This window comes from Typopeltis vanoorti, chromosome 3 (genome assembly GCF_054136105.1).
Source record: "Typopeltis vanoorti isolate ZY-2024b chromosome 3, IOZ_Tvanoo_1.0, whole genome shotgun sequence".
In the NCBI taxonomy this organism is placed as follows: domain Eukaryota; kingdom Metazoa; phylum Arthropoda; class Arachnida; order Uropygi; family Thelyphonidae; genus Typopeltis; species Typopeltis vanoorti.
Window position 1 is genome coordinate 170,766,264 of NC_143551.1, and position 27,619 is coordinate 170,793,882.

Genomic DNA, 27,619 nt, shown 5'->3' on the forward strand with positions numbered 1-27,619 from the left:
TTTTGAGCAGCTTCGAAGATGTTTCTGCCATTCTGATGTTTCGCTTGACATTAATCTATCATCCCTGACACTGTCAGGGATGATAGATTAACCAACCCAAGTTTTGCGAATATAACTGAATACAGTTTGCTGTTTAGCATTTTCAGTGTTAAGTTATAAGCAATGTGCAATCCTGTTTTTTACATGATTTAACATCAAACTATCTTCCTTATATCTATCGGTTTTGACTTGCAGCTGATGCGATGTGCATATTCCAAAAAAATTCAGATTAACTTTCTAGGATAAAGCACACCAGATGCATACATTTTAATGAAAAGAATATAAATCATGATCATGTTGGTAGCCTGGCTGGCCGAGTGGATAGCGTATCCGCTCTCCAGGCAAAAGACTGCAGGTTCGAATCCCGCCATGGGCATGGATGTTAGTGGTTGTCTGTGAAAATAGTGGCGGTGGATGGCGCTACTGTTGATGATGAAGGTAGTTATGATTGATGGAGACGGAGAGTTGGGGAGCGGGTGTCTTCCCTCGATGAGTCTTTGGATTCCCTGGAGGTGTTATGTAATAATAATAATATTCATTAATTGCTAAAGAATCTTCTAATAAGAAATTTGATTTCTGTTTGTTGCTTTATGATTTCGGCATTCCAATCATTTTTCTCGTATTTTCAGAGTCAAGACATTGTAATCAATATCTTTGATATATGAGATACCTATGATCTGTCAATTATTTGCCTGAAAATGAAATTTCAATCCTGATGATCTGTTCGGCCTACATCCAGTTTTTTCTTGGCTATAAATATCTTTAAGGATTTTTGTTAAACTTTTTTCACGTATACTTGCAGATATCTTTTTTAAGAGCACTCAGTAGAAAATATTCTTCAGTAATTGTTCCTTATTCCTTTTTAAGAATTGGTACAACGAGACCTCTGCTTTAAACATCTACGATTTGACCTTGTGAACCAAATTTTATCGCAGCCGTAAAAATTTTATACCTCCATATTTAAGCATTACAAGTCGATTCGTAGTTCAGTTTTTGATGGATTTTTCCACCTCTAGTGTGGCAAGCATTCTAACTGAAATTTCTGTATACTATCTTTGTTTTCATCATTTAGTCTATATTTCCAGACATTATTACTCCTAATATCTAGAATATGCTTGTCTTCAGAAATTTTTATATCAATCCTTCCAGCCGTAGATTCTGTTGATTTCTTTCGTTAAATTTTCACGAGGAAACCGCCAGAGAAGGTTTCTTCTTGAAAATGGTCAAATGACCGTGCATTTTAAGAGTAAAAATAAGTGATTTTTATTTATCTACTCTTATCTTTCCCGTTTCTTTTCTATATTTTTCTCGATATTCTTTCAGCGCACATTCTAATTTGTTTTCCGGGAATCATGTTTCCTTATCTTTATGTCTGTTTGTAGGTAGCTTCACCAGTGTGTTTTCTGAGTCGCTAATTTGTTTGCAGAGTCTCTTAACATTTCTTCCTGTTTTGATGTTTAATCTCTTAGGTGTAGTTTCAATTGGTGGTATTCACTTTCATTTTCTCTTTTTGCGTCTTAAATCTTTTCAAATTAAAAAAGATAGTTGAGTAAGATTATTTTGGAGACCTCCCTACATGCTTTTGTTTTTGATATTATATTTCTGCTGATTTTTATACTGTTCAGATTTACATGGCGATCTTAATTCCGTTAACAAGGATGCCCCTTTGGCTGGAAAAAAAGAAAACACATCCTTCTTGCTGAGTTGTCGTTCCGCCAGGAAACCCAGGATAGGAATCCTTCCAAGAAGCGAGTATCCTTTATAAGAGTTAAAGGTGAATTAGCTGTTCTCATATGGAGATAACAGGATCTCCCGGAAACTCTGGTTTTTCATTTTACAAAAAAAAAAAAAAAAAAAAACTAAGAGGAGACACGTGCAGTTTAACAGACACGAAATATTAACAGAGTCTCCGTAGCTGTCAGTATAGACGAGTCCCATAGTTGAAAAGACCGGAGTTCGAATCCGGTCCATGACTTGATCAACAGGTATTGTCAATCAAATAGTGACCTAGTCGGTCTCATACGGTGGCGAAGGATTGTTTCTCTCAGAAACCGGATAAGTGTCTACAGGCATAAAATACTGGGGGATTCAATCCGTCTTGGACGGATGAAAATTGAATGGATGGAATACGAGTATACTAGCATCATAACCTTGTTTTTTATGTTAATCCATCCGCGAATGGCTTTTAGTCTATAGCATGGTTGAACAAAGTTAGAGAGAGTTATTAGAGCATGATTGAACTAAGGATTATATAATCCGAAAATCCTGATGTGGAGTCTGAACATGAAACTTTTTTCAAGCCAAATCAGCTACCAATAAATAGCGGGAGACGAAGTTCATCTTCCACCAAAAGAGAAGACATTTATAGGAAATCTGTGCCCATGGCGAGATTCGAACTCATGGTCCAGTGGGTGGAGAACACCATTTTTTAGAACTTGCTTTCTTTGCTATTGATACACTTGGTACATTAACAATATTCGCTATAATTTACTGTTAACCAAATTTCTACTGTGCATCACGTGGTTCTCGATGAAACATCTGGAGCTTTGTATAACCCGGAGACTGCCCAGTTGGCATACGTTTGTTATATTTTATAACCATAGTGAATATAGTTTTCTGCAAAGTATAGAATGCATTTGGTGAGGCTGTCTCAAATCGCTTTCATTCAGTAACAAGTGAATACTTGGTTATACCATAATATTTGTGTGAAATGCTTGAATATTGTACGGTAGCGCCAACTTTTTCAAGCCACTCAGGCTTCCAGGTAAGCATCCACAGACATCCATGCCCACGTGGAAGTCAGAGTTGCTAACTCTCTTTCGATGCAATAAAGAGATATATAACTGTTACAGTTTACGATTCGGATATTTTAGTGAAACGCTTTTTTTTTTTTTTCATATCAGGTAAGTTTACGATGTTGTTACTAATCTTTCAGCCCAGTAAATTGTTTCTCATGGACTCAGTGATTTTCCTCGTATTTCAACACCCAGCTGTTTGTAACAGAGCATTGCACCACGATTATGTTATGTTCCATGCTTTTTTTTTACTGTGGAACTTCCTACTGTTTTTAGTGAAAAACAGTAGGAAGAAATTTAGACATAGATTCATTTCTTCGAGATCTGAAGTGCTCCATCTGCTCCTGTGAACTTAGCATTGACTTTTGGCACAGATTTCTCATATCGCTCTAATTTTCAGATATCATGTCACTCAATGCTTATCTTCGGAATATGCTGAGATAACACAGCTATCGCAGGTACACTCACTCGGTTGGCTTGAACTGTTTCTTGTTCACGACAACTTTTTTATGTATTTTTGTATGTCTTTCGCGGAGGAAATCTGTGTTCAATATCTTTAACCAGAAAACCACAGTGTGCTGCACATCGCCATCGGTTGCAAATCTCCTGTCAGTTAGGTACTTCTTCAGTGACCCAAAGAATTGGAAATCACTGAGTGCAAGATGAGGACTGTACGGAGGTGGTCCACAACTTTCCAACTGTATTGCCATAATCACTGGAATACTTGTCAGCCGTAATCTTCTTGTTATTAGCAGAAACATTACTCCAGGCTCAGAGTTAGCTGGTCTTATATGGATGTGGCCTGGTTTTCCTTCCTGGAAACTCATATTTCATCCTTTAAAACAGGTAAATCATTTAGAAGAACACGCACAATGGACAAATCCAACATATCGTCCTCGTCGTTCGAGCTGATTCGATCATACTTCTAAACAACACAACATCAAACCAGACTTGTTTCTGTGACTCGGTTTTCATCTGCAGTTCAGTTACAATGGATGTCTACCGATGCGGTATCCTTACCACACCGAAATAAGATTGCACTACATACGCCATCTTGGAATTAATGGCTCAGCCGTCCAGTTTCGTTTCTTGGGGAATGCACTATACAAACGTTCCCTTTACTTATGCAACTCCCCCTCGTTTTTACGAGGGGGAGTTGCTTCAGAGAGGGAGATACCAGAGAATGTGAACCTCCGGATTACCCCCCCCACACACACACACACACTGGAACGCGATCACTGCTCCTTTTGATCATCTCGTGATTGATATATCTCGGTGTTACAGCTCCTCATTTACGATTATTTAGATATTTTTCCCAAATTAATCATTTGAGTATAACAAAATGAATTATTTTTCTATGGTCCATGAAGATAGAATCCCTTCTTGTCTTCGTTACGTTAAATTTCCTGCGCGGAGGGTCTGATAAGTTAAAAAGTGGTGAATAAAACACCACATGACTACATAAGAGTCAGATTCGATTGTGGAATGTTTCGTGGATTGTTCTCTGCCAAACGTAAATCGCTAATATCATCCAAAGAAGGAGCAATTAAAAAAAAAAAAGAAAAGAAAAAAGAACTTCACTTTACATTATAAAAGAATTTTTAATACTTTGAACATCCAATAAGCAATTAACTCGACTTCCTGAATAGCCGATAATATATTTCGCTATCGGTTATTTTGAAAGCATTCTTTCGAAATGACCTCTTTTTTTCTCTTTCTATTGCACATATTTACGTCAAATATCCATAAAGATATCTGAAATTCACTTTTGCGATTGCTGGGGGACGAATGTCACAGGCGGAAAAGGCCTGTTGGAGTCATTCGAGTGTGCGTAGGCGAATATTTAATAATGTCGAGGGCTATTCGTAACGCTCTTGCGTCGTCCAACTTAAATGTAATCATGGACTGTAGAATATTGGCAACATTTGATTATTCTCGTTTTTGAACAAGAAATATTTGTCTGTCCGTCTGTCTCGCTCTCTAATGACACTTTCTTACAGTTTCCCAACTTAATTGAACGATATAACTGAAAGATCATCTCTTCACTTCCAGGAATGGATCTAATTTTGTTTTTTAAAGTCATAAGAATTTAGATTGAATTCCTTAAAAATGTGTTTAAAATGTGTTTTAAATAAATGTTACTTTTGTGTACAAACGTTATATATTTGACATATTTTTGTGATGAAGGTGTTATTACAATCATGTTGAGGAACGTGATTGTAATAACCCCTTCATCACAAGGTATTTATGTAACAGCAGTTTCCCTTTATTCGTTTACAATTCTGAATTTTGATTGTTTAATGCTGATTTTGATTAATAATGCTGATTAAGTTATTTACGGGCTAATTTTATATCTGTTAATGTTATGATCTGTATTCCATGTTAGAAATCTGTTTTTGTATACAAATGTTTCCTACAACTGATGGCTTTTATCGCTGTGTTTACAGAAACTTATGGATCAAGTGTCTCACTACAGAGGACTCGTGAGTGAAGTTATATCTCCACCCTACCTGTTAATAGAATACAGTACTGGTAACACACTGAAGGTCACCATATGTTACATAACACAGCACTAATTGCTACTTTCAATAGGCTTCATCGTTTTATTTTATTTTATTTATTTATTATTATTTTTTTTTATTACGGCTGGCAGCCCTGCAGAACGCAAGTTAGTTCAGCATGCTAAGATAAGATATACGTGTGTATACATTTATTATTTCCTTTTAGGGACATGGTGACATAATTTATTTCATTTTTTTTTTCTGTCGGATTATACTTAAAAAATCAGATAACGATTGGCCATTGTCATTTTTCTGGTCGTCTAATTTGCATAAATCTGAATTTACTGACAATGCCGTATGGCGTTTGCTTCAAACTGATGCTGTTTACATTCTTGGGTCTTATTTGGTGTATAATATACTTTGAATATATCAGAACAAGCTAAAAGCTAAAATTATATGTTATAATAGCTTAAAACAGGCAAAATTCATGCGTACAAAAACTTACGAACGTGATTTTAAAAATTTTTAAATTTAAAAAAATTAAAATTTTAAATTAAAAAAAATTAAAATTTTAAATTAAAAAAAATGAAAATTTTAAATTAAAAAAATAATAATCTTAATTAAATTCAGGATTTTTTAGCGTTCAAATGCGATAGAGAAAATCATGGTGATGTAAGCAAGAATAATTTAAATGGAATGAAAATTTAACCAGCAGGGTCATGATGGACCGTTTCGAATGCATATTTAATGATTTCGGCACAACATAACATTCCTCTTAAATAAAACGTGTTTCCTCCATGTCATTACCAACTCAGAAACTTTTTTTTTTTTTTTTTTTTTGCATATACGTGATTTGTGCATGAGGGCATCGTGTTTGAGCTCGTGTACATTTGCCCACCACTTGGTCAACGCCTGAACGGCCTCACTCTTCATATAGGTAGTTACAATAGTCAGCGCAAGAAGGGGTAACGAATAGAGGGAAAACCGGTATATTTCCCCCCCCCCTTCATTACTAGATGCCCATATTGAGCGTACTTATAGTTTGTTCTTTAGTGATATGTATACTCTGCAGCTGGCTGCCATCTGCTATCATCATACAGTGCATTATGCATTTAAAAACACGATCATCGAGCGAATAGATTTGTTTCATAGTTATTGCTTGTGTTTGTTTATCTGGCGGAAAAAGATACATTGATTGGTGCCCTTTGTTGTTACCTGTACTGTGCGACATGCTTGAAGCTGTTTTAACAAGACCCTCAGTTTGGATGAAGAAACAGAGCTTTTCTGTAGTTGGCCGAATTAATTAAGAAGTCCTTGGAATTGAAAAATTGCCAGTATCTACTTTAGACTGATGGCTGAGCTAAATATGAAACATTCACTTGTTAACTTTTCTCAAGAACGATTTTAATCTGATAAAAAAAAATAATTTTCTTGATCTTTTTCTTGAATTTGATTGCTTTTTTATCTCATATTAAATTCTACCTTATTGATCTTGTGACGTAGTGGCAGATAGAAAATAATTTCAAACTTATTGATACAGCGGGATAGACAATGTCTTTATGTATGCAGCGAAAAACATTCACATAATCGGAACTACAGATGTTTGTGCAAAGTATTTTTGATATTATTTCGCACTTTTTTTCTTAATTTAATTTATTGGGCAGATCTTATCAACAGTATTTACGTACTAGATTTTCAACACCTATAATTTCAACCTATCCTGCGACTATTATTGAAATGAACTAAGCAGGTGCGTTTACGGTAAGGTACAAGATTAGCATGCACGCTGGTGCAAAACCAGGTGCAAAAGTCTTCCATCGTGATGTAAGTTGATATAACCTAACCATTACATTTACTTCTTCCAATAGCAGTAGCATAAGAAGTGATTTTTGTGCATTGCTTGCGCTTACAAATACTAGCCATGCGACATTCATCTGTCAACGTCTATCATACGAATATATGTCATGACTAAAATATTTCTTTTGTTTGTATTTAGCTCAGTCATAGAGAAATCCACTGCCATAAGTTTACACACGTACGAGCTCCTCTTTAGTGAGTGCTTCGTGATTTTTTCTGTATAATGAAGAAATTAGAAGCCGTTTGACCCGCAGATTCTTTAACCCCCTTTTTTTCTAAACAAAAATTTGCACTTGAGCGCATCATGTGATATATACTGTATTTATGTTATTGTTTTATGTTCTTTATTTCCAAGGCACCGTTTCTGTGGCTAGCTGGGGGCATTTTTAAAACGGCTTCTAATGTTTTGTATTTTTCTGTGAATCATCTGTTTGTTATAGTTAAGGTGGACAGGGAACTAGGAGGTTTGCTCTGCTGCCGGGCTTTGTATTGATTACTGGCACTACCTGAAATATTACCTTGTGCATCCAGCGGTGGATGGAAGCGATTATATCTCCCTAAGTGTCTAATAATATCACAACTGAGTGTGTGTGTGGGGGGGGGGAAATCGAGTAGCAAAAACTACGAAAAAACATGGGTGGAAGATAAAATATTTTGGCTGATATGCAGTTAAAGATGGATGTCAGACTACCATCTGGAGTTATTTTGAAGATTGAACTAGGACTGCAAATCTCATGGAATTTGGCAGATTTATACACATTTCAAAACAATTTTCTTTGAGCATCTTTAAATGTGCGCTTTAAAATCGTAGTAATTCAATATATCCATGACAGTTGTTTCGATATTAAACATATTGGTCTATTGCACCTTTATTGCAATGGCAAATCTTTAGAAAACCAAGCAATATACTTGGATCTAGCTATTACATCTCTTTAGATAATCGTTTCTTGGTACTGTGCAAAAATGGACTTGTTATAAGGAGAAAATGCCTTTTGATCACATTGTTTATTAACACAAAACAAGTGTTTCATTTTCCTGTTGTAATTGCTGGGTTGTATTGATTGCACGAGGCCAAGTTTGAAAAATGAACGCCTTTATTTTCTGCAGGATTTCTGGTCTTCTTACAGCTATAATCAAGGAACTACGGAAATATTTCTATAGAATTACCTCGGTGGAGTACGTTAATCTGTAGTTTAACGTACAGATTTATCCCTTTAAAAATGCTTGGATAAATGTGTTGGGTGTCCTCTGATTTTAGCTCTCCGTAAGTTGCATTTTCTTGTATTTATATTTTGCCATCTTCTGTCTATTAATACCAGAAGAATTGTTTCGAGGCATAAACCTCACTGGTTAATTTCTGCATTTATTTTGCATCGAATATGGTAGCACTTTTTTGTGGTTTTGTTCATTTGTTAACGTAGATATATGCAAATGACAATTAGATTCAGACCAGATTAGGTGGAGGGGCGGGATATTTTGTTTTATAGCCTAAACGAACAAGGATTGCGATGAAGAATATTTCTGTCTTCTTTCACAGTATGGACTTCTGAAAAAAGGTCGTGTTTTGAATTTTATACTCCGCAGGATATGGATTTCAAAATTTGCATTTGTAGATTTTTTTTCTATCATAAATTTATTATTACGAAACTGTCAACCTCCTTGTACCCTGATTCACCTTGTGCTTTTTTTAGTGATATGGTATTGTCATAGTATTTGCAACGTGAAATGTGTAATGATTTGTGTATTCTAATTGTGAAAGTAAATAGATGTTGACATAGAGGTGCACCGATAAACTGCTTCAGTGATATGTCTGAATATTAGATGAACATTTCCATTTAACATCTTTTTTCTCTTTGGAAAAAGATGTCAGTTGTTACCATCTCGTAGGGAAAAACAAAACCGAAGCGAAACGAATTATTTTGACGGTAGATGAAGACACCATGAACTCGCAATTAGATCCATCGGAAACTGATCCGGTGCGATGTGCAAAATCAGCCCTACGTAGACAAAATGCTTCGTTGATATGTCCTAACAAAATTTACGAGTGAAGAAATAATTTTCACCGTGTAACTCCTGATTATCCCAATACACTAGGCTAGTGAAGCAGTTGATTGGGTCGCCTCTTCGTTAGCATCGGGTTGAGTTGTTATGATGAAAAAATAGAAATGTTTACACAAACATCTAAACATCTGCACCTAATCTACTCTTCCATCCGTGTTACCATTGGTTCAGGTATTGAAATATCTTCCATTATCCTGTTTTTCTTCAGTTTTCGGAAAACATGGATATAAATAAAAGTAAAGGCATTTAACAGCTGATATAATGTGTGCAACTTCGGATTTAGAAATGAGAATTTAAGTGAATTTGATATATATTTAATTGTTGGACCACTAACTTAGCTTCGATCCAGAACGATTTCTCTGCTACGCTTATTAATTTGACTTACATTTAAATCATCTTGAGAACGTTAGATGCATAGCTTAAGGAAATATTTGATGGATAAAAAATCTTAGGATGCGCAGATTGCACTTAAGATAGTATAAACGAATGGTTAGTGTTCGGTCTAGTAATAAAATTGTTGAGAATTTACGAGGCTATTTATTTTATTTTATTTTTTCATGAAAATTCGAAAACACCTTTTTTGAAGACATTAATAAATTCAAATTTTTTTAGTTTAAGATTCGCCTTCTGTTACATTTAGTATTAAGTTAATTCAAGATCACAGGAATTTTATTTCATGAACTTTGTGCTGTTTGTTTTTCCAACTTATCTCCAAATCTTTGTTTCCCGTTATAAAATGAAGATTTGTAAATACATATCGCTGTATATTTGTAATCATTTTGAGCCAAAAAAGTAGGCTTTTAAGCAGATATTAAGAAAGCAAAAATGAAATTCAACGATGGACACTAATTAATAGATATTACTTTTGGACTTTTAATTTGTCAAATAATGCTCGCCTTTTTTTATTTATTTTATTTCATTTTTAGTGTCGTTGGCCTTTGCTTATAACAATTGAGAAAAGTTTGGTGGAAAATAAAATAAAATGAACAGCTCCACATCACTATTCTATGGATAACGTGGTTACAATCTGTTGACTTTAGATTGCCATCTGTCACCTAACATCACATCCCAAACTTGCATTTTATGACGTCATAAAAATCTCCTATGTTCGATGGTAGTACATATCGGCTGTTTAGTACCACAACACATAAAAACCAATGCGAAGTACACGGTGTTATGTCTAGTTAATTGTCACACCTGAGGTCACGAGCAGTGCTGTAAACAACTTAGTACTACATCGAAATAAAGCTGTTACTTGGAGGTATCAAAAAAGTGATTTAATGACAAAGAATGCTGCTGAAACGAACAAGGAAAGAAACAGATTCCAAGTATCATTACAGATATCTGCGCAGTAACTTTGGCGGCTCGTTTTTCTTCGCTTAGAAAGAAAAGTTATTGCTTTTAAACTTAGATAAAAGTCCTATATCTCTTATCAACTGATTATCAAAATCGGATTATCATTAAGCCGCATTTTGGTATTTACGATCCTACAACTTTTTCTAATATCTTTATTAAATCTCATGACTTTCCAAACAAACGATTGACATTAATATCCTGTAGAATGAAAAGTAGAGTTATGGAAATATAGTGGGGATGTCCACTTCGACACACACTTGCCACGTAGACTCTTTTACTCTTGTCTTTTACTCTCAAAAGACAATATATTATGTGTATGCAGTGTAACCTCTCGCCATGTTTTGTTTGTAACAGTTTTTGATTTGCGTTTCTTAGGAGGAAAAGGCGTAACTTCAGTAAACAGGCGACCGAAATCCTGAATGAATATTTTTACTCACACCTGTCCAACCCTTATCCCAGTGAAGAGGCGAAAGAAGAGTTGGCCAGAAAATGTGGAATCACAGTATCGCAAGTAGGTGACTTCCAAGTCAAGCAGTAATTTTTTTTTCTTGTTTTTAATATTAAAAGCAAATCCCACTTTTCTAGTTTGTTAATTCAGTGGTTGATATAATAGATTAGAAATTGGTTAAATCTTATATATCTTACATTCAGTTGGCATCTTACTTGACACGTGGGCAGTGTTATTAATATTTCGTATGATCCAGCTTGAGTAAATGCATTGCTTTATTAGTAAAAGAAAAACTAACAAAACTTGAGATTTCACTTTCATCCATGTTAGACGACTGGCTTAGTCTTTGTCACATGGTGGGGGAAATTATGCAGCTTTCCTCATGAAGTATTCTCAAACACCTACAAACTGCAACTATTCAAAAAAAGTCAATACACTTATTAGTCAATACACTCAATACACTTATTCGGCGACATATGACATGTTTAAGTTAAGGGATATTACATCCCATATCGTTTCTTAGCCGAATAAGAAACTCAAAGAGTTTCATGCCGAATATAGTAGAAACTATAGAAAGTTCGGCGATTCCAAGCGTAAGCAAATACCTGGATAGTGTTACAACTGACCCTTTAGGGAGTGCAAGCTGAGGCAACTCATGTCTAAGGTGGAGCAAGCTCCGATCACTATTCTTGATATTTACCCATAATGTGAACTTAGCTCCTAGGAGCTGTATTACTGTTCTACATTATGAGAGAAGTTCTGTTCGCTACAAACTTAATATTAACTAGGTCTACCTATTCACTGATGAGACCTCAATAAAGTTTGAAACCGGTCTGGGTAGTGACCTTCTCTCATAATGTAGAACAGAAATACAGCTCCTAGGAGCTAAGTTCACATTATTGGTAAATACCAAGAATAGTGATCGGAACTTGCTCCACCTTTGACACGAGTTGCCTCAGCTTGCACTACCTTTAGGGTCAGTTGCTACAGTATCCAGGTATTTGCTTACGCTTGGAATCGCCGAACTTTATATAGTTTCTACTATATTCGGCATGAAACTCTTTGAGTTTCTTATTCGGATAAGAAACGATATCCCTTAACTTAAACATGTCAGTACACTTCTTTCCCAATCCTCACCTGTATCCCACACAGGGAACTAATGTATTATATGTACTTTTATTTCTCGTGTATGGGAACAATAAAAAAAAAAACTGAAATTCTATCTATAATTTCGTTGATGATAATTAAAGATGTAAACTTGACCCAGAAAGTTTACATCTTTTTTAGACAAAATCGGATTTCTTTTCTTAGTCTGGCGTATATTGGTGTCCTCCTTACCTGACACAAATACATTGCTTTCAAAACACATTACGTCTTACCTTCTAACTCTATACAAATCCGAATTACGCTCAACCATACAATATGCTTCTCATATGATGGTGTACCAAAAACTGCTCTAAAAATTCTTGACGTTATCCAGAAGAGAACTGTCTGGTTATTTGATTTGAAAACATTCTGCGTCTGCCTTGCAGCCTTTGTGAATGTTTCTATGGACGTTGTTCTATTGAACTGACTTCCATTATACCTCAACAATTATTCTTCAAACATATAAAAATACGTGCAGCGGCTGGTCAGCGCTCATCTTCAGACCTCTCTCACTGCCTCTGTCTTTAGCGCTCTCCTAAGACTACAATCTACAGTTCAAGAAAAGCATCGGTAAAGGCCCTTCTCTGTATTTGACCATTTTGTGCTGTAGGTGTTACAGTCTCTCATATATAAAATAATATACATTTAAAAAAAAAAATCTTGTTATGGAAATTCTTAATAAAAACAAAAATAACTTTATCAATTACTAGTATCTTAGAACAAGCAGTTAAAATTCCAAATCCTTTCTGAGTTCTCACTTACTTGGGTAATTGCGCATTTGATGCATACGTCTGTTATTTTAATTTCTTTCATGCCGAAAACGAAGGCAGTGCTTGAAAGAATAATTGAATTGACAGATCAAAATATATTTGTACTGTTTAAAATATTCAAAATATTTTAATCAGCTTAATGCCCACCCTAATCAGCTTGCGAATGGAAATACTAACTGTTCCCTAATTAAAACCTGATAATCCTAAATTTCTTCTGCGAGTAAAAGTGTGGTTTTTGCACTATGAAAGTGCGATCGTTATTATAATATAATCAGTGAATCGTAAATTATGACTTTTATAGTTAAGTAAACAATAGCTTACAATATTTGCCACAGCACCTGGCTCATTTCGTTCTTTTCAGTTTCTCTCGTCATTATTCGCATTTGCAAAAAGGGATTAAAATCCCTCAATTAATCAATGCAGCTCTTCCACAACGCAAGGATTTACGGTAATTATTTACCAAGGGAGACTATTATTTCAAGACTTGCACTTTGCACTGGCTTCCTTTTCTTCTGGTCTGTACAGCTGAGCAGATTTTCATTTGTTATTTTCAGCTGAAGTGAGGCGTTGTGTGAAAATGTTGATTATTCTTAGAGAGTGCTGTTCATTTGCGGGTGTGTCGGCCAACTTTTTTTTTCTCCCTCTTTGATGTTGACGGCAGTGTGCTGTTATGTGGTTTTATATTATTGTTTCTGATAATTTAGTCAAACGAAAAGCAAAATTTGTTTTTTTAAATGTATCTTATCTTGGGATGTGATTATTAAATTTTCCATGGCTTATTTCTTCCGTTATGAAAATTTTGAACCCTGCAGATCGCAAATGCTTTCCATCATCATTTTTCTGGTGTGTACCCAGAAAGGTTCTAGCAAATATGAGAGTTCATCAAACTTAATGTTTAATGAGCAGTTTTCTGTGAACACTCTTCATCCAAATTGGTCTTTGATTTGTCGATCACTGATTTGTTCAAGTAACATTTTTTCATCCCCTATTCTGTTTAAGTGACCTTTCCCTTAGAGTGTTTGGTTGATGTCAACCATCAGTACATAATTTTGGTCTTCATTTGAACATATGAATGCGTCTATTTCTTTTTCTTTTCTTTCTTTTTTTTATCGCTTTTTCTTCTCAGCGAAATTTCTTAGGCCTTTTATCTGCACGAGTCTTCAACCTTTATTAAAAGATCGAATTTCATTATAGTAGATTTTTGAGAGGGAGATATCGGAAGTCTTATTCGTATGATTCCAAATGCGCATCAAATTGCCTTCTAATTTCAGATCAGATTAAGACAATAAAACTTGTCTCTGTTCCTGTCTGTTGTTCTCCTTTTCTGCCTGCTGTTTTAAATTTCAATTTGGAATCTGAAGCGCGTCTTTCCATTCGAATGCTACTATTATACATTGTCCAGAAGTACCAGTATTCGGAACTGGCTTTTCCAGTCCTAAGAAATGTCAACTGGCAAGCCTGACACCCTGCTTATTTCAGGTCTGAAGCGAATTGAAAATAAAATAGCCCCGTGTTTAGTGGTTTGTAGAGTAGGATTTCTGGATTATTTAATCCTGAGTCCACCTACGGTAAGAACCTGGTATAGGGTTCAACCTTACTTGGCCAGATACAAGTAAATCGCATGTCCCTCGTATTTAGTTGGAAAGACCCAGTTTCGAATCTTCTGGGAGACGCGAAGAACTTCCCTACAGGTTTTTGGCATCTCCTAGAGGATTCAATGTCGAATGCGACAGCTAATTCATCTTAATTGGACTTAGTCTTTCATTCGGAAGGGTTTTTTTTTCTTTCTTTTTTTTTTTTTTTCAGGAATTGGGATTCAACCCTGTAAAACAAATAGAGCCGATAGAGAACCTTTGCGGTTGATCGACAAAGTCGAGTGGCTGAAGATAGAATTAACCATTCTATTGTATATTTATTCAGTAAATAGAAATCATCACCAATACTCGAGAGAATTGCCAATGTTCACAGTGCAGGACATTCTATCGGATAGCATTTCTTAGACCTTTCGTCTTTATATGTATACTGTGTCCGTCCCACTCCTGGTTAGTTCTTCATTCTTGAAGAAGTATCATCGTTACAACTAACCATATTTGGTGGAGTGACATCTCTTTGTGCTGTTTTAATCATTTGGTAACATTTCATCGTTATTTATCAAACTTTAACACAAAAGTTGGCATTCGTATGTAACGTTTGTCATTGTGGGAATTCTTTGCATTACAGAAAGAAAGTGACTTCTTCTTTCACACGATTTTTCCTTATATGTAGTTGCATATTTACTGGTTGAATCACGTAGTTTGTGCTTGATCTTTATCTGCTTAATATTGGTATGAATTGTTTTCCGTGTATTTACTTTATCATCGTTGTAATTATCAGTGGTTGATAATTGAATTCTGATTACTAATTTCCTTAAAGCAATCATACAGCTTATCGTTTATTTCCATACTTTTTTAACTGTTGAATAAAGTACCGAAAACAGTCGCACATCTTTTCTTAATAGTAATTGTTTCTGCGCAGTAAACAAAGTGGAATAAAGTAACTGAATATATTATAGCACGTCTAAATTCCTCTATCATTCTTTCCTTTGATATAAAGATGTAACTTCAGTTTCATTCAGCTGATCAGACTGCTTATTTGAGACGAGGTTGAAACGGCCGAGGGTGTGTTCGTTGTTTCATGCAATATTAACAAGGCCAGTCCTCCTGGAGTGCGATATCGAAGTCCATAACGACAAAATATCCTCCTCAAGGACAGAATTATTCTCCGAATTCCATGTTGGCCAATAAATCTTCTCAAAGATCTACGAAGATATGAAGTTGAACCTCCTCAACAATGATAGGACTCATCTTGTTTGTAGTTACTGTTGAAGGTAACTACCAACCTTCTTTTTACTATCATGTTTGTCGATGTAATTAATGGCGGTCATATCTATTGAACGGGACTTTCCCTTAAAAGTATTGGATTTATATCTAGAAGTCATTGATTATCTCATCGTAAAGATATAAATAGATCTAAAGAAATAAGAGAAGGAAATGAATCCAAGAAACAAATCATATTATATTAGTTTTTCTCTGTCATTTGAACTATTATCGTTCGCTTTCATCACATAAAAGGATCACGTGACTCTGGTCATGTATTGTGGCGGTATGATAGGTAGTATTATGACAGTAACGCTCCTTCTATCATACGATATTCAATATAACATAATTAAACTAATTTGGTTATTAACATATTGATATGAAATAATTAGAAGAAAATGCATTATGTTGTTTATTTCTCTTTATAGGTTTCCAATTGGTTTGGAAACAAAAGAATTAGGTACAAGAAAAACATTGGAAAGGCACAAGAAGAAGCGAATCTGTATGCTGCTAAAAAAGCCGGTGAGTTTGTGTCGTACTTTTTTTTGGTTTATTGCGTATGCATTCTCTCTCTCTCTCTCTCTCTCTCTCTCTCTCTCTCTCTCTTGTTTGTCTGAAATTTTCAAGCGCGCGCACACACACATACACCACACAGAATTCGTAGCGGCAATGGCTTTGGAAATGAGACGTCTGCAAATTTGCTACCACAGCAGAGCAGAGATAGGAAATGTCTTCCTCATATGGCAAAAGTATTTCATCTGTTTTTCGATAAATCAGAAAGCTCGTTAACGGAATGGATGACCAGCCTGACTTGAAGAATTAACGTTTAGGTGGCTACTTCGTGTTTTTAAGATTTTTTTTAAAAAAATCTGATAACAATAGAGTACACAGAATTAACCTCATACTATGATGAGTCAAAATAGTTTTTTCGTTCCCCTTCGAACCGAATGTTATGGTGGCATAATAGACAATTCGTGAGTATCAATGGATTTATTATGCACATCAATACCACATATTTATTCCCAAAGATGAAGTTAACATGCACTTGTGAGTGTGGTTTGGTTTCCAGTGACGAATTTTCTGTGGGGGATAAACGTAGGAAATGTCTCATTTTTATTTGCTATTTAAATACGTGAACGTCAGGGCATTCCATTGCCGTCGCTTTGACGGTTGCTTTGGCTACCGTCTATTATGCCGGATTCACATGATGCTACATAGTGTTGCGTATAGTAGCGTGTTACACGATGATTGTCACATAATAAGAAAGCGATTACATACTTCCAGCAGGTGGCCAATCAACGTGAGAGTCGCTGCTATACGTCCCACTATGACAGTATTGTGAATTCAGTCTTAGATCTGATCACTTGGTACTTTCGGATGATTTATCTACAATGCGAGTTTGTTTCGTTAAAGGTATCCCAAGATGCAGCTTTTTCATTATGATTCTTTAACATAGTTTCTAAATTGTTGTACTCAAGTGGTATGATATGTGCACAGGATCAACTTCGTACCATGATAAGTCAATGGCGATCATCCTGGAACTCCTCATAAATAAATTCCATTTTAAGAATGCCATCATCCCTAGTTTAGCTCAGTATTTAAAATTTTTGTTTAGAACTAATAGTTGAATTGAAAAATGCTAGCTCTGATACACACACAGTTCACATTAAGAATGAGTTATTGCAAAACATCACTGCGTGAAGGAAGAAACTGCCTAATTAGTGGGTGTAGCAATACTTTTTTTAGCAGTTTGCTGGCTGTTCACTGGGATGAGTTTAGGAAAAATTAAAGATTAAAAAAAAAAAAAGACCCGTCAAGGTTTTCATTCACTTTTGCCGTAACCCGTTTCTAAACGAAGTAGAATACGTCGATTGAATCCTTAATTAGAACTTGCACATCAGATGGGTTCGTGCCCGTACTAATAACTACACCCGCGTAGTGTTCTTAACTACCTTGGAGTGTCTCCTGTATACATAATGGGGGGGGGGGGGAATCGCAGTAAATTACAATTCAAAAAAGTTCGCTTTGTGTTCGGTGCCATTTGACGAGCTGCGTATGTCACCAAAAAAAAAGAGAGCCAAGCAGTGTCTCGTAATCTGCGGACACACACACAACGAAAAGAACATTTCGAAATTTCTGTGTCGTAAATGCCGTTATCAAAATGTTCTGTAGGAATGGTCACAGTGTGCCATAACGGCACGTGCTTCAAGAGAGCCTCCCTGTAGCTAATCGTTGAAAATAAATGTATTCATGACAAGCTGACATCGTCCGTTGCTGACTCTCCCTACTCCACCCTGCACCAAGTCCTTCATCATGGTAATGGGTCGGCTCGATAGGAGAGGGTGACAGCGATACAGAATTCCCCCCCCCCCCCATCCTTCCTATGTGGGACTGATTGACTGCAGCAGCCCATCTTTGACTAGCAGGCGTAGCCCTCATGTAGATCTGGATGTAGTGAGGGGTTTAATGATAGACCCCCGGGGTGGTGTGACATTGCTTCTCCGTAAAGTAGTTGATAGTGATTGCTTTCTTCTTCGTTTCTTTCTTCGTACTCTCGCTTGAAATTACGTACCTAACGAGATCATATCGATGTGATTGGCTCTCAAGTTCGTGTTATTACTTCGAAGATAGCTCTCCCTCTGGCGGTCAGTATGTGTTTTGAATGGGAATAATGATGCTTGTTCCTTTACTTTCCCCCCTCTCTGCCATCCCCTCATCGTACCAATCCCAATCTCGTCTCAAAATTGCTACCCTGAACAGTGAAATTACGACTGCTCTATATCTTTACTTATTAAACTCGCCGTAAGTATGTGTGCTGTAGACAAGATTGTCTTTAGAAGACAATTTCTTTTTCTTCGTCCTTCACGAGGAGACCACTCGATTATTAGTAAGTTGTAGGAACAACGTAATTCCACTTCATTCGAAAATGTTTACTTCTTCAAATTGTTGTTGCTCCATGGTGGCCTTTAATGCCTTTCCCTCGTTTGTAGTTTTTCTTTATGGTAAAATTTCTTCATCGATTGTAAAAAAAGAAAAGACGTAAAGGAAATAAATAAACTTTTTTTTTTTTTTATAGACCTGAATTCTCTTGCTATATGTGTTACGTTATTTCGACCATACATCAGATGCGTAGCTGATGGCTTATAAATGTTCCAGACTAAAAATTTATTGTATTATGCTCAAAATTTTGGTTATTGAAGGGGCGCAAGTTCCTTTCAGAGACCATTTCTTTTCAGTTTTAAAAACAGTTAAGCAGAATTACAAATCTCCTATAGAATTGTGAAATTTCAAATTTACACAAATGTACAATCATTCAAACATTTAATTTCTTTAACTGTTTAAAGACTTTTCTGTAACTGTTTTTAACTGGAAACATAAAGCGTGTTGTATTTTCTTTGTAGGAACAACTCTGATTAACCAAGGAATGTCTTTTGTCGCTAATTATCATTTTTCCTTTATCAGACTGCATGCTGTGTTCGACTGTGTGCGTTTCCTTTAGATACCCTTATGGACTATTCATCGAATTGGTATCTGCAATTCTCCTACTTTCTTCAAAATCTGTTAGAATTTGTATTTTATCCAACTACCGTTCCATCGTTTTTATTTATCTTCCTTTTTCCGCTTCTTCGGAACGATCTTGCTTCACATGCATTTGCCAAGCAATTCAACCTGCTCATATTATAAAAGAATGCGGTAAGTTCTTGTCAACTTAATGTACCGCCATATCCTCTTGTAAATTGGGCATCCATATTTTTTTCCCCCAAGTAAACAAATTTTTACAATCCCAAGTGTTTCATTATTGGCATTTGATATGACTTTTTCATTAGACATTAAAAGTAACCCCTTTTGAGTCTGTTTTAGAGTTTTTACAAAAAATAGAAGCAGAAACCTAAATTCACTTCACCAGTGTATTTATTAATATCTGATATCACAAATACAATACTTCGTTTTTAATAATGATCGGAGTGCTAGACCATTTTCCAATTCAGTACCATTCGCTAGTGCAGTAAAAATCCTGTTGTAACAAGAATTAGGAAGGTTTGCACAAGCAGTCAAAAATGATTCACAGAAATTGTGAAGCATTTTTGTTTAAATAATCTTGCTTTTTTTGTCTCATATATCAATCGTTTTCTTTTAGTTTGCATAATAGTAATTACTTTACAAAATTGGTTTTTCTGTTATTAGTTTTGATGCATATTTTCAATATTCACACAATAAATCGTGCCGCTATTACTGTTTTATGCTGTCAGACATGATCTTCCTTCTTCATCTACTTACGTCCAACAAGTTCAGATTTCTATATCATAACATTGCAGTGTTCGAAATGTTAATAATTATATTGTATAATTAGTGCGACCGACAAAGTGTGTATTACTGGATAACAATAATGGTTATACAAATGGTTTACTGTTATTTTAATATGAAGACAACCGTTCAGATGTTATGCGGAGAAATTTGATTGCGTATTTAAGCAAAGGATAAATACTCATTTTCATTTGACAGACGGTTGTGATGTACGAGTTACCAACATCGTTTATATCTCTGTAATGATAATAATTTATACCTGCTTATAACCAACATTTTAAATAGTTTAAAATGTTTCGTAAAGTTCTCAAAACAGAGAGGATAACTTTCCACATTTTCCAATATCGTAATTTTATAATTATGACGTGAGCTCCTAACTAGAGCGAGAAATTTTTTGAATATCTATAATATTTTTTGAATAATGCAACGTTAAACAACAAAGAATAAAATCGAGTGTACATTTAACAGTTGCTGACTGAGTGCTCACCTTGTCCACTCTCCAGTCAGCTGGCTGTGGTTCCAAATCCCACCGTGGGATTCGAATATCTTTTATAGATGGGAGATAAATTGCTCAATGCACGATCTCTGTTTATTGATGTCTTAAAGTGGCATGAAAAAAGTCCCATGTTTGGTCTTACGGTACTAAACACACCTTATATTTACGACCTTTCTTGAGGCGGGATTCACATTTAAAAAACAAAATGGCAAGATTCATAAAGGGTTATAACAGAAACGAATTCTTTGTCGTCGTCTGAGCTGTTCAGGTGTAGGCTTTTTATGTCCTGTTCTGCTCTGTAGATGAAGTTGGTTTTTCCATCTTGGTCTTGGACGTCCGCGGTCTCTCCTTCCTGTAGGTTTATGCTAGTTGAGGAATTCTACTGTTCTTCATCCTTTCTATGTGGTGTAGCCAATTTTGCTGATATTCTTCTATTTCTTGTACGATGTTCTTTGTATCTAATCGTTCTCTTCTTTCTTTTTTTTTTTTTTATCTAATCTAGTGGGTCCCAGGAGAGGTCTTAGAAACTTCATTTGTGCTGCTTCCAAATTCTTAGAATAAAAAAAATTCAAAATCCAATACTGAAATTAAAAAAAAAAAAAAAAAAAAAAAATCAGTACTTTGTTTTTTTAATACGCAATTCTTTCTGGTGCACACATTGCTTTATGAACATCATCCTGCAACATTTTCCTGTCATCGATTAATATACTAACAGTTGAAGCACCGATTGTCTAAAGGAATTTATTCTCTCTCTCTCTTTCTCTCGATAGCAGCATCACTTCAGATACCTGACCCAGTTAGTCTGTACTGAGTTTTTTATAATTATTTGCTATATTCATGTCTTCAGAAACCTCATTCGAATTTAAATTATAAAATCCGGAATAAGTTCAGTTAAAAACCAGTATTTAGAGTCGAGTACAGGATTTCGTATTTGGAAAAGTTGCAACATTAAAACGCAAATCAAAGATTGTATATAATTGGGACACGAAAGGAGTGATTTTGGAGTGCGGTATTACAGATTTACGAATCTCTCTCTCTCAGAAACACACACACATACACACACGTTTTCATTCGACTTAAGATTCCCGGTTTTTTATTTTATTTTATTATTTTTATCTTTGAAAGACATTCCTTTAACTCACAAAGCGATTTGTTCATAGAAAACCTTACATCTTGCTCAGAATTCGAATCCACATATTTTTGAAACGTGTATTTTCTTGTAGGTGGGAGGGATATATACATTGCTTATAAGCAATAAATATTATGAGCAAATGAATTGCTTTTAATTCACTCATTGCATCAATTCAACTTTCTGTTGATATTTCTCATGCGGATTGTGTTTCCTATTTCGATTACTGCTTTTTATCGTTCTAGGAATGTCCGCTGATTAATATCGAGTGCAGTCCTTGAGCTAGTCTGTGCGTACGGCCCTTCAGTGGGAAGAGGCGTATCCGTTACTCCAGAAGTTGCTACGAAAATAGGTTTTTCCCTCTCTGAATCTTTCCATTTATAGAAAAGTTCCGCTTTCTCGAATCTGTTTCAGTCGAGTTGCTCGCCGCGTGCACGCCTAGCAAGGCGCTGCCTGCCACGGTCAGACGTGGTCACTCCCCTCTGTACCCGAGGACGTACGCATTCGCCCAAAGGTCATCTGTCCTTTTCGTTAGGGCCGGAAATACTCTTGTTACCATAACAACCATTGTCATGGCAACGGCGAGGCTCGTGAGTTAACGCGACACCGGACCATTTTTGCCTTCGGAAAATTGGCTGCACATACATACACACGCACACATCGTCGGGAACACAGCGGTACAGCTGAGACCAGGCGGTGGCATGCGAGGAATTTAATATTCGTAGCTGGTTAGGTGGGTGGCAGTCGAAGGCCCGGGCAAGAAGTGGCATTCCACGTTTTATTGGCTTCTGAAGAGATTGTACACTTCAACAGCTACAACACTTTCTCTCTTTCTATATGGCATTCCACGGACGTGTTTGGTGCTGGTGTCGCTGACTACGTCTCTCTCTCTCTCCCCGACTCTTCTTAACTGTACGTTCTTTGTTAGTCTCCTTTAATTGCTCTAATCACACGTAATGGCACATACCAACGGCTGGAATTCGTTGCATTCTTTCATTATCTTCTGTTTTACTCCACCTAAGTAACTATTGCCGTTATTTTTTATGCTTATTCGTAGAAACCAGAACCGCAAGTACAGATAGATTGCGCGGAAATTGTTCGCGAATTATGAGCATTTTATTTCGTGCGAAATTGCTCTTCTGTCAAAGTGTGCATTAAGCATTCGCCGCATTACAATTTTAGACAGTGTGAAATGACATTTTTACATCCACGTGCGAATGAGGCTCGAGGAGAGAAGATCCATTATTGCCAGTGATACGTAACACACTGTAGCAGTTAGGAAGTACTATTCAAATTACCACATATATTGCGAGGAACATAAGCTGCCCCTGTCACTTTACGCGGAATATTACTGCTACTAAATTTAGATATTTTATTCGAAAATAAATTAGTAACTGACCAAAATACGTTATTTTCTTATTCTACTTTCTCCCTTCTTTAAATCATTCAAATGGAAATTGCAAATAAAAACGGTTGTTACCTTGAAGTTTTCCAACTGCCGAATTACTCGATAGTTGTTACGAATTTCAAAAAGAGTTTCGTAATCGATTTTTAAGCAGTTTCTTTAGCAAATGTATTTTATTTGTCTTCCGCGAATATATTTCCTACGCATATTACTATAGCTAGTAAGTGATAAAGCTGCTTTCTCTGATCAAGAAACAGTTGATAGTTTCATCTGATTTCGATTTGAATAGCGTGCTTCATGTTTCGAAATTAATTCGCGTTTCAAAAAAAGTTTTTTTTTTTACTTCATTTCATTTTTTTTTCTTTTGTTCGAATTCTTATTTGCCTAACTGCTTTTTCGTTTTTTTTAGTTACATATTCTGAGTTATTTTTCTTAGCATTGTATTTTGACAATTTTGACCAACTTGTATTAATAAATCGTGTGTTTAAATGGTTGCTATGAAAACCCAAATGCCCGGATGAAGCTTTGATCTGAGCTACGTCAGTAAATGAGAGGGAATCTAATCTGTTAGTATTACGTTCCGAGTAGATACTTTATTCTGTCATATTAATACAAGGGTTGGCATTAATGAGATAACAAATTCTTTGAATTTGTTATTTCATCAGTTTAATTACCCAGTCTATAGATTCTTATCCTTATTTTCAAAACAGTTAAACGCATTTTGTTGTTATCTTCAAAAAAATAAATTCATGCATGGGAGATTACTAATATTTTTGCGAACGTCTCCAATTACGAATTTATCCTAAGAAGCCAAAGGGCAGCTGGAAATTTGATCGTTTCGCATGTTGTTATGCTGAGCACGGCTGTATTTTTTTTTCTTTTTTGCTCTTTTTTTTAAGTCGTCTGTTTCTTTAGTTCGTAATTGGTGTTTCAACTGTTTCTCTATCTTGCCGGTCTCTTTGTAGCGATCACTATTACTTATTGAATGTCCCCCTGTTTTCTTCTCGACCCCTCGTTCTTGTTTTTTGTCCCTGTCGGCTAGCAACCCGCTCTACTCCATGATTGGATTTGGTGCAAAGCTCTCTTAGATGCCCGAAGATGTCCTTGCCCCCTTCTTTCCCCCGTTTCTATCCCTTCCTTGTTTTCTCCGTTCGGGGTGATGGATGTACCGTCATTGGTGGACGAGTGGAGGAACAATCTGTGTGATTGAAAAGACAATGACATTTGTTTGGGTTTCAAACAAGCTTTGCCTTAAGAAGTTTTGGGAACTTGGAAGATTTCTGCCCCATTCTGACTACTCAGTTTTATTTTTTCCACCCTTCTCTCCCCCCCCCCCCCCCAACTTCCTTGATCTCATGCCTGAACTGTGCTCTCGTTCCTCTTTAGGGCTGATATGTAAGGAGAGAACGAGTCGTGAAATTTAAGGAAACTTGAGGTGCAAGGAGGTGGGGCAGGATGGGGGTGGGCACAGTGCGTTTACAACTCGTTACACGTGTCCGAATGTGAATGAATGGGGTGCATGCGTTTTTTTTTTTTTTTCTTTAATCGCATTCGATGATGAATGATAAAGTTGCAATTATTTCATGTCTTCAAAGGGCACCCCAACATTACGGATACAAAGGGAGAAGTGCGCTGTATTGGTTTGTTATCACCGTCACAATTTTAATTATCATCATGGCTATCGAAATGTGCTTCGGAAATTACACGGGATAATTGATGACAAGTTTTAGGAGCGTCCTGCGAAACGACACATGCTAATAGCACGTGAGTATAGCTGCGTAGCATGTACAAGGACGAACGGAGAAGTCCTTGAGACAGGATTTCGTCTATTACATATTTGTGTTTGCACACGCTCCGAGGGGATCCTAAGAGTCGGTTGGGAATTTATAAACGAGGAAGTAAAGTGTTGCAGTACTAGCGATAGAACAAAAACAGGCTGTTGGTTTTGCTGTGGACATTGCAAATTATTGCAATGCCAGACATTGCAAATAATTACTTTGTACGAAGCAGTATGAGTAGGTTGATTTCGGATTAGATGTGGGGAGGAGAGAACCTCTTCTATGATGCTCACGCTTACATAAAATCAGTTTACTATAGGCATTGATAACAAAGTTACTGTTTTCATTCCCCACTTAAAGTTGGACAAACCGCACCTTTATATAAGTGGCTAGATTGTGACGTTAATGAGAGAAATGCTTTATTCAACAAATGCATGAAAATCAGGAAGACTTTAGGATGGAATTTATATGCATTAGGATGGAAGCAAAATATCTTTTAGCTAACTGAATATTGGAACGAGTGATGATTGTATTTTCCAGTCCTCTTAGAAATTTTAAAAGGAGAAGAATCAACAATTCGCTACCTTGGCTATCCAATTTTCTCTTCGCAATAGGTTGCGGATTTAAATCCTACCATGGGCACAATGTTTATGAATGCCTTTAGGGAAGAGGTGAATTTCGTAGGTGTGACAGTCAGTCTGCTTATTGAAGGCCTAAACACTGTCGTAAAACCTGAAGACGACTGTGATTGTAGTCAAAAAGAATGTCCCGATGCTACAGGACTGGCCACTTCCACAGCTGAGTGAAGAATCTGAAGATTACATTTTTTAGCAAGACGGAGCACCGCCACATTGGAACCTCCAAGTTCGTCGGTTTCTAAGCGAAACATTGCCGTAGCGGTGGATTGGACGCACGGGACCCCACGATAAATAAATATAATTCTTTGAAACCGGGTCATTCTTTTTGAAACACCCTGTATTATGTCGATTATGAAAGTTTCCTAAGATCGTTTTCACATTATTGGGGGATAGCTGATGCAGATGGCACCACGATGCTCTTCAAAGGATACCACCTGGTCGCGTTTTGTCCACAAAAAAAAGACTTATTTTTTAATAATACTCCACATCTTTCTACTTGTTTTTTAGAGGTGATTTGAAGTAATACTGTTGACAATATAGTCCCGGATGTAGTGTTCACTTCTGTGATTTGAATCTAATTAATTTATGAAGTAAAATATCTCGAACGAGAACCATGTCGGAAAGAAGCGTCCGAATTAAAGTACTCGCTAATGCAATTGCGTCATTGACAATGATTTCTACCCGAAGATGTAACATGATCGTATGAAGTATGAACCAAACTTTTAATATAAAATAAGAAATGACTTTTTGTCCAATTGGTTACCGCATCCTCTCTTCAGCCAGCAAGCTACGTGTTCGAATCCCACAGTGATTGTTTTTAGGTGGGAGATGAATTTCATCACCCCATTGGGGCCACTTCTTAGAGGTCTGAAATACCTTGAAGAAGTGCCTCGCTTGGTCTTTAGAGTAGGATTTCTGTAAAAATATTCCAAGGAAAAGAATCCTTAGCTTACCCGCTAATGTACTATATAGCTTTAAACATTTTGTGCGTAGGAATCGCATTAAAAAAACGCACATAAATATTGGCTTTATGAGTTGTACTTTTTGTACCGTTCATTTCTTAAAAGAAATGAATGAAGAAATCAATGAATCTGTTTCATTCCTTCATACGAAAACAATGTTTCGGAATTATTAAGTTGCAATTTTTGCTTCTCCTCGCCATAAAATTCCCCGTAAAATGACATATGCAGTAATGGAAGTATTAATGAGCAGATTATCTAATTTTATGACGTAATAACCCAAATTTTTGTAATTTTTATAAAGAGTTGTACTAATTTTAATGGAAAATGTCAACTCCCTGAAAAAGAAACAATTCACTCATCTTTGCGAGCGTATTATCATAATTTCCCCTTCATGAGTTTCTTGTAAGAAGCGGTTTGTTACATTGGTATGCGCACACTTGTCATTCAGTTCCTATTAACATTGCTAATGTCAATTACCCGTCATTGAAATACTTGTCATTGAAAGAAACGAGGTTTTTTCACAATTAGGGCCTCTTCTTACTAACAACTAAAAAATGACCACTTCTCCACTGAGTAAGCAACCTTTAAAGCGGAGGAGAAATTCCTGTCATTAAGCAGTGAGTTTGTTTAGATGTACACCACCTGCAGTGACGTGTTTGCTACCCACGGCCGCCTCCCCACATAAGTGCTGCTCTCTGCAAATTGTTCTGTAATCTGTCTGAAATGCTTTTTATTATGCCAAGTTAATATTTGAGGACTTCTAAGGGGACGCTTATTGACTTTGAAAAGAGAAAATGCCTGTCATTACACTTGACACATTTGTGTAGCTGGTTTAATGAGATGTTCTTAGATTTTTATGTGACCGACTTTCTTTTAGCGTGGCGACATTAATACCCCTCTTTTTTCGCATTCTTACCCCCGCTTCTGTGTTTTATTATTTTTCTTTGCTGTTTTTTTAATTTATCCAGAAAGAGGTTGCTGTTTTGCTGCTTTTTTTTTGACTGCCTGTAGTCTTTCTAATCAATATGCAAATGCCTTTTTTTAGTTCTTATATTTGTATTTCTTTACTGCACGTTTT

At 36.1% G+C, this 27,619-nt stretch overlaps 1 protein-coding gene across 2 annotated transcripts in view; it reads left to right on the plus strand.

Annotated features, from left to right (window-relative positions):
* Positions 1-27,619, plus strand: part of LOC150108742 (pre-B-cell leukemia transcription factor 1-like) — a 457,214-nt gene that overhangs the window by 416,993 nt on the left and 12,602 nt on the right. The window contains exons 5-7 of one of the 2 annotated variants that reach the window (XM_090416205.1): positions 5,282-5,317; positions 10,985-11,120; positions 16,257-16,350. In XM_090416205.1, coding sequence (XP_090272331.1) covers positions 5,282-5,317; positions 10,985-11,120; positions 16,257-16,350 — 266 coding nt within the window. The remainder of the gene's footprint in view (positions 1-5,281; positions 5,318-10,984; positions 11,121-16,256; positions 16,351-27,619) is intronic. The other variant, XM_090416206.1, reaches the window with a different exon arrangement.